Below are 7,433 nucleotides of genomic sequence, written 5' to 3'. Positions count from 1 at the left end.
AATAGTCGACAAACGGAAACGCTCTGTCTCTGGGGGGCCGGGCCCCAGGCGGGGATGGCAGAGGGCAGATGGCTGTAGCGCACCACAGTGCCAGGACAGCCAGTGCCCCATCGGCCGGTGCACCTGCCCAGGTGTAAGCGCCCAGTGCTGTGGGAACACCGGTTTTGGTAAAAAGCTGAAGACTTCCAGAGAAAGTGCCATTCCAGCTGAGACCTCAGGGGAGAGATAGACAGGGGGAAAGGATTGCTGGGGGGGGGGGGGGGGGGGGGGGGCGGGTAGGAAAGGCAAGGAGAGCCTACCAGAAGGCAAGACAAAGCTGCAGATTTCAGTTTGGAGTTTGGTTGGGGGTTTTCCTTGTGGGAGGGAGTGGAAGTCACAGGAATACAGGGAGACAGGGGATTAAGGAGAACTGCTCAACCAACATCGAAGGAATTATGTTAAGAAGCAATCTATCACATGATGCAACTCATTAAGAATTTCTTTTTTTTTTTTTTTTAAGATTTTATTTATTTTTTCATGAGAGACACACAGAGAGAGGCAGAGACCCAGACAGAGGGAGAAGTAGGTTCCATGCAGGGAGCCCCATGTGGGACTCGATCCCGGGACCCCTGCCGTCACAGCCTGGGCCAAGAGCAGGCTCCAAACCACTGAGCCACCCAGGGATCCCCTAATTAAGAATTTCTAAGATGATTGATTTAGAGTATGAATTTTAACTATTTAACCTTATAAGCATATTTTCTGTAATTAAAAAAATTAAAATGGATATTAACCTGATGATACTGGAGTCCTCATATTCCTAAATACATATGCATATGCATTATATGTCCGTTTCATTGCGATTCTACGGTCTGTACCATACTTATCATGAGGGATCTCTCCCTCATGATAAATGGGCTTCATTAGCAGTGGTTTGAGGCACTATTATTTATTCATCCATAAAGGTTATAAAGCTTCTATTAATTCATTTTCCAGGAACAATTATTTTAAATTCCAAATACTTTGCGCTGTTAGCTTTTAAATGAATAAGGTGAAAATCAATTCTACTTCTTAATTAGATCAGTTTATAAATTTGGGGGGATGGGCAACAGGCTTGAACAAGAGGACTGCGTGGAGACGCACACTGTAAACTCAGTTTTGAGTCTCAGGGTTGGCAGATAATGTGATTTGTTCCTTCACTGGTGCACTAAGTTCTCTTAATCTCAGGTCAATTAACTTCAAAACTGAAGTGACATTTTCTGTAGGTGTGGCTTATAAGGATCAATGAATTAGGTATTATTTATAATGCTCCAAAGAATAATCTATTATGTATAGAAGTTTGAAGTTAGTACTATTATCTCAAATCCCATACTTTTTTTTTTTTTTTGGTGGATTCAGAGAAGAAATCCTAAGTCGACACTTAGAACAAGAAAAAAAAAATAAAGTCGCTCCATTATTTTAACTATTAATGGATAGAGTTCAACTGTAATATTATTATAATTAGTGAAACAAACTACTTGAAGTCACAGTATACAGCCTTTTCACTTTTGTATTTTATAGTCAGTGATTATGTTTTTTTTTTTTTTAAGATTTTATTTATTTATTCATGAGAGACACAGAGAGAGAGGCAGAGACACAGGCAGAGGGAGAAGCAGGCGCCCTGCGGGGAGCCCGATTTGGGACTTGATCCCTGGTCTCCAGGATGAGGCTCTGGACTGAAGGCAGATGCTAAACTGCTGAGCCACCCAGGGATCCCCTCTTTATGTTTTTGAACACAAAAGGATGCCCCAGGTGGATAGCCACAGGAAGGGAGATGTGTCATTTGCACTGCTATCCTAACTCTTTGGGGGGTGGGGTGGGGGTAAAGGGAGAGAGCATCTTAAGCAGCCTCCACACCCTCAGAGCCAGGTGTCCTGGGGCCGGGGCTGCATCCCAGCGCCCTGGGACCATGACCCAGGGGTCAGGCTCAGGTGTCCTGGGGCCGGGGCTGCATCTCAGGACCCTGAGACCATGACCCAGGGGTCCGGCTCTCAGCCTAACTCCGGAGTCCCACTTTCACCCAGCAGGCCACGGAGGCGCCTCTCTCCTGACCCTTCACCGCCAGCAACGCTGCTCCTGCAGACTGCACCTGTGCTGCGCACGCACGTACAGGTGGGGATTCCGGTGAGCTCCCATCCCGGTCGAACCGTCGCGGTTCCAAGGCTGATGGCACAAGCCACTCCTCTCGCCCTGCCCTGCGGAGTGAAAGGGAGACGGGGAGAGGTCAGCGCAGGGCGCTCACCCGTCCGCGCTGGGAGGTAGGAGCGGGACGCGGACTTCAGTTACCCCTTTTCCTCCGTAAACATTTTTTAAAGCATTTGCAATGAATCAAAAAATGAAAAGATAAAAAAGAAAGCAGTGACATTACACGCAGCCCCTTATTAGTGTTGCGGACGGACATCGTCGGCTACAAGCGGCGCCCCTCGCTGCAGGTGCGGCCGGGACCACCGAGGCCCGCAGGGGCCCCTCACCCCGCCAGGTGCGGGAAGCGCGGCGGGAGATGCGCGGAGTCTTGGACCGGAGAGCCCTGGGGCCCCGACGCCCCCGACCCCCCTAATCCCTCCGCGGCCAAGGCAAGGGCGAGGGAGGAGGAGGACGGATGGACGGATGGACGGATGCCCGCGCGGACGGCGCGGACGCGGGAACCACCCCGGCGCGCAGGGGGCTCCCCGACGCTCCCCGCACCCTCCCCCCCAATCCCTCCGCGGCCAAACTCCTGTCTCCGGGAGAGCAAAGGCGAGGGAGGAGGAGGAGGAGGACGGCTGGATGGACGGCTGGACGGATGCGTGCGCGGATGGAGCGGAGGCGGGGGCCGCGCCGTCCTCACCCCGGCGCGCAGGGGGTCTCCGACGCCCCCCCTCCTCCCTCCGGGGCCAAACTGCTCTCTCCGGTCGAGCAAAGGTGAAGGAGGGGGATGAGGAGGAGGAGGAGGAGGAGGACGGATGGACCGATGCGCGGAGGGAGCGGATGCGGGAGCCGCGCCGTGCGCACCCCGGCGCGCAGGGGTCTCCGACGCTCCCCGCCCCGCCCCGCCCCCCCAATCCCTCCGCGGCCAAACTCCGGTCTCCGGACGAGCAAGGGCGAAGGAGGAGGAAGAGCAGGAGGAGGACGGCTGGACCGAAGCGCGCGGAGGGAGCGGGTGCGGGAGCCGCGCGGTCCCACACTCCGGCGCGCAGGGGGGCTCCCCGCAGCCCCCGTCCCCTAGCGGGAGCCCCGCGCCCGGCGGCCGGCGCGTATCCCTTTAAGTGACAGCTGTGGCTCGGGGCCCGGTCCCGAGTTGACGTCAGCGCCGCCTCCCGGGTGCGGGGAGCGGGGAGCGTCTCCGTCCGCGCCCGGGCTGCGCTGCGGCCCCTCCCCCCGCCCTCCCCGCGGGGAGCCGCGCGGCCGCCCACGAGCCTCTCGCACTTTCCCGCCGTCGCCCGGGAGCAGCGGCCGCTGCAGCCCCAGCTCCTGCTCCTGCTCCTGCTCCTGCTCCAGCTCCAGCTCCTGCTCCTGCTCCTGCTCCTCCTGCGCCTCCTCCGCCTCCGCCCGCGCGCCGCTCCCCCGATGGAGCCCGAGCGCCGGCGCCGCCGCCGCCGCCGCCGCCCCGAGCCCTGAGCGCGGACGCCGCGGCCCGAGCGAGCCCCGACGCGCGGGGCCGGGGAGCGGGAGGCGCCGGCCGGCGGGGGCAGCGGCGGCGGCGGCGCATGGCCCTCCAGGACCCGGGCGAGGGCGGCGGCGGCGGCGGCGCGGTGCTGCCCATCAGCGAGATGCTGGCGGCGCCCGCCGCCCCGGGGCCCCGCGCGCCGTCGCCCTTCCCCGAGGTGGTGGAGCTGAACGTGGGCGGCCAGGTGTACGTGACCAAGCACTCGACGCTGCTCAGCGTCCCGGACAGCACGCTGGCCTGCATGTTCGCGCCCGCCAGCCCCCGGGCCGGCGCCCGCCGGAGGGCCGAGCTGCCCCGGGACAGCCGCGCGCGCTTCTTCATCGACCGCGACGGCTTCCTGTTCAGGTACGTGCTGGACTACCTGCGCGACAAGCAGCTGGCGCTGCCCGAGCACTTCCCCGAGAAGGAGCGGCTGCTGCGCGAGGCCGAGTACTTCCAGCTGGCCGACCTGGTCAAGCTGCTGGCGCCCAAGGTCACCAGGCGGGGCTCGCTCCACGACGAGGGCTGCCAGAGCGACCTGGAGGACAGCGGCTCCCAGGGCAGCGGCGACGCGCTCCTGCAGCGAGGGGCGGCGGGGGCGCCCTCGGGGGGCGGGGGCGGGGGCCCGGGCCCGGGCCCGGCGGGGGCGGGGGCGGGGGCGGCGGGGGGCCGGCGCTCGGGCTTCCTGACGCTCGGCTACCGCGGCTCCTCCGCCGCCGCGCGGGAGCTCCAGGCCGACGCCCGGTTCCGGCGCGTGGCGCGCATCCTGGTGTGCGGGCGCATCGCGCTGGCCAAGGAGGTCTTCGGGGACACGCTCAACGAGAGCCGCGACCCCGACCGGCCGCCCGAGAAGTACACGTCCCGCTTCTACCTCAAGTTCACCCACCTGGAGCAGGCGTTCGACCGCCTGTCCGAGGCCGGCTTCCACATGGTGGCGTGCAACTCCTCGGGCAGCGCCGCCGCCGCCAGCCAGTACCGCGACGACAAGGTCTGGAGCAGCTACACCGAGTACATCTTTTTCCGTGAGTTCCCTGCTCCTCCCACCTGCGGCGGCTCGGCCCCCCACCCCCGGGCAGGGGTACTGGGCGGCGGGGGGGCGCTCAGGGCCCGGGCAGGTGTCCCGAAAGGGCAGGTGTCCCGGGCAGGGGCTGGGTCGCTACCGGGGATGAGGGGCTTAGAGTCCTGGCTGGAGCCCTGATGGGGCAGGTGTCCCGGGGGCGGGGGGGGGTTGCTTACTCCGGGGCGAGGGGCTTTCCCTGTACGGTTGGTCACGCAGCTCACGCGTTGGACGGACGGGCTCGCGCCCTGGGAACTGCCTCGGGTCCCCGTGGTCCGCGGGTGGGGGTCGGGGGTCGGGGGTCGGGAGCGTGCCCTCCCCAGCCGGTCCCTTCCTGAAGTTCTTGGCTTTGCCCCCGCGGGGGAGACGGGAGCGCGGCGCTGGGCTCGCGTCCTCTTCTCTGGGCTTGGGCTGGATTGGGGCGGGGGGAGCCGCGGGGGGCTCGGTGGGGCCCCCCCGGGCTGTCTGCAGGCGGTGCGGGGCTGGCGCGGGGGTCACCGCGGCAGGTGCTCCCGAGCGCCCCAGGCCCGGGCGGGCAGCGGCGGGCGGGACCCAGGTGCGCTCCCCGGGCGGCCCCGCACCGCGGCGGAGGGACCGGGAGCGCAGGTGCCTTCAGCCGCGCGGGTGCAGGTTAGGGACGGGCGCGTGCGCGCGCGGCTGTGCGGTTGTGCTCCCCTCCGGGGTACCTCAGGTGCAAAAGGGGGACCGAGCCCACTTTCCCGGGGCGCGGGGGGCGGGGGGGGACGGGCCGTGAGCTTCCGAAACCGGAGAATGAGCGTGAGGCTTTGGGAAGCGTTTGGCGCGGCGCTGTGTGCAGGGGCTCCCCGGGATCAGGGACACGCCCGGTATCCCAGGGGCTGGGGGCTGGGGCCTGGGGGGGCGGTGGCAGTCGGCGACGCTTGGAGGATGCGGGGAGGCCACCACCAGGGGGCTGTTAGGACAAGGGAAGAGCCCGCCGGGATGGAACAGCATGGGCAACTCGCTTGTCGACTTAGGGAGTCTCCTTGACAGCCTGGGATAGAGACCAGCCTTCGTTGGTGCTGTTTCTTTTGGGAAATCACTCCGTTTGGAAACTGGACTGTTTACTGTTGCATTTTATGTAATTGGAGAAGTGGAAAGGACTTTTTATCTATCATCATCTACCATCTATCTATCTATCTATCATCTATCTATCTATCATCATCTATCAATCATCTATCATCATCAATCTATCATCATCTATCATCTATATCTGTCATCTATCTATTTATTTATGCACAGGTGCAAGCTTGATATTGGAAGGTGCGCATTGGTATATCCTAGTAATCTGGGAGGTAGGATGACAAAGCCCCCACACACTGGGCCTGACTGTTGGATGGGTCCTGTTTAATAGAGCTGGATTTCCTGTGAAAACCATTTCCCAGAGGCGCGGAGAAAGTGCCCATGGAAGTCGTAAAGAAGGACACGCTTGTCCTCCTTATATCAAAGTATTATTTGTTGCACAGTGTAAAGTTTGCTGGAGAAGTTGCCTAAAGGAAGGTGATAGTTTATTGCTTATGTCAAGTTGGGATCTTTTCTATGTATATTAAGGAATTAAGACATGTTATCTTTAGCGTCCCAGGTTACATTTTATCCTTTGTCAAGAGTAGAACCCTTATTAACATTATGGCTCTTAAGCATTTATGTCATTCCAACGTGGATATTTTTCCAGGCATCTTAGGATGAGATGAACTTTTGACTCTCTTACGGCTAGAGGGTTTTTGTTAGAAAAGATACGAGCATCAGTGCTCAGTGGTTAAGATTCTTGCATTTTGGGATCTTTCACAAGTGTTGGCCTCTTTTTGTCCCCTGGAGAGTTGTGGACTTGAACACGTTCATTGCTTTATGCAGAGACCATAGGTTGTCTCCAGATTATGAAAACATCCCTTTAAAAAAGTTTGTTGCAGTGGGAAACTCATGCAATTTAACTAATTAGGTAATCTGAGATATTTGGAATTTAGGATATTTAACTTCGGGAGCCAGAGGAAGTGTCAAACAAAACAAAATATTCCTATTACAAGTAACTATGTGCAGAGTGGTCACATAACTAACGAGTTGTGAGCTTCATTCATAAAAGTCCTAGGAATCTAAGCACCCCATAGACTTCCTCACTGATTATTCTATGTGGGGGGGGGGGGATACACATTCCCAGATTAAATAATGTTATGAAGTGTATTCTAGTCATCGACTAGTCAAATGCAATATAAAACAAACCAATTTGTGGTGTGAAATTTATCTTGAATCCTATTGCATATGCACTTATTTTTTTGTTTTGTGTAGATTGTAGCATATTTTCATAGATTTTTTTTTTTTGCACAGGATTTCTTTTAATATTGGTGAATGAGCGTACACCGTAAAATTTTTTATATTTCCATTCCCTTCAGCTTAGGTAATAAGTATATGGAGTATAATAATTTTGTTTAGCAGTCTCTATGTAAAAAAAAAACAAAAAAACATCAGTGTTACTCATAAAAACAAAATTATTGGGTGAACCTGTGTGCCGTGTTTTAAAAGGCAGAAAGGGATCTTCTTATTTTTTATTTCCCCTTTGACACAGTTTTTTCAACCAATATTTATTTTAGTGTATGACATGTATCACTCATTTTAACACTTTTTAAAATTCAGGCTGTGTGTGAAATTAGCAGCATGAAGCTGCTCTGAAAACTGTAGAATTGTAGTTTACACACTGGGCCATCAATTTTAGCTCCATCGATTGTA

General features: G+C 57.3%; 2 protein-coding genes across 2 annotated transcripts in view; one reads left to right on the top strand and one right to left on the bottom strand.

Annotated features, from left to right (window-relative positions):
* Window positions 1–551: 551 nt before the first annotated feature.
* Window positions 552–3,703, bottom strand: LOC125752370 (translation initiation factor IF-2-like). Its single transcript, XM_049093074.1, has 3 exons — window positions 3,552–3,703; window positions 2,843–3,450; window positions 552–2,210 (listed from the first exon to the last, which is right to left on the bottom strand). Exons 1-3 carry the CDS (start codon window positions 3,701–3,703, stop codon window positions 2,071–2,073), a joined length of 900 nt encoding a protein of 299 aa, XP_048949031.1. The 3' UTR covers window positions 552–2,070.
* The window catches only part of KCTD8 (potassium channel tetramerization domain containing 8), a 203,834-nt gene continuing 200,102 nt past the window's right edge, over window positions 3,702–7,433 (top strand). The window contains exon 1 of the mRNA XM_025435693.3: window positions 3,702–4,662. Coding sequence (XP_025291478.3) covers window positions 3,702–4,662 — 961 coding nt within the window. The remainder of the gene's footprint in view (window positions 4,663–7,433) is intronic.

This window comes from Canis lupus, chromosome 13 (assembly GCF_003254725.2).
Source record: "Canis lupus dingo isolate Sandy chromosome 13, ASM325472v2, whole genome shotgun sequence".
In the NCBI taxonomy this organism is placed as follows: Eukaryota; Metazoa; Chordata; class Mammalia; order Carnivora; family Canidae; genus Canis; species Canis lupus.
The sequence above is the reverse complement of the archived record's forward strand: the minus strand, read 5'-3'. Positions and strand labels throughout refer to the sequence as shown.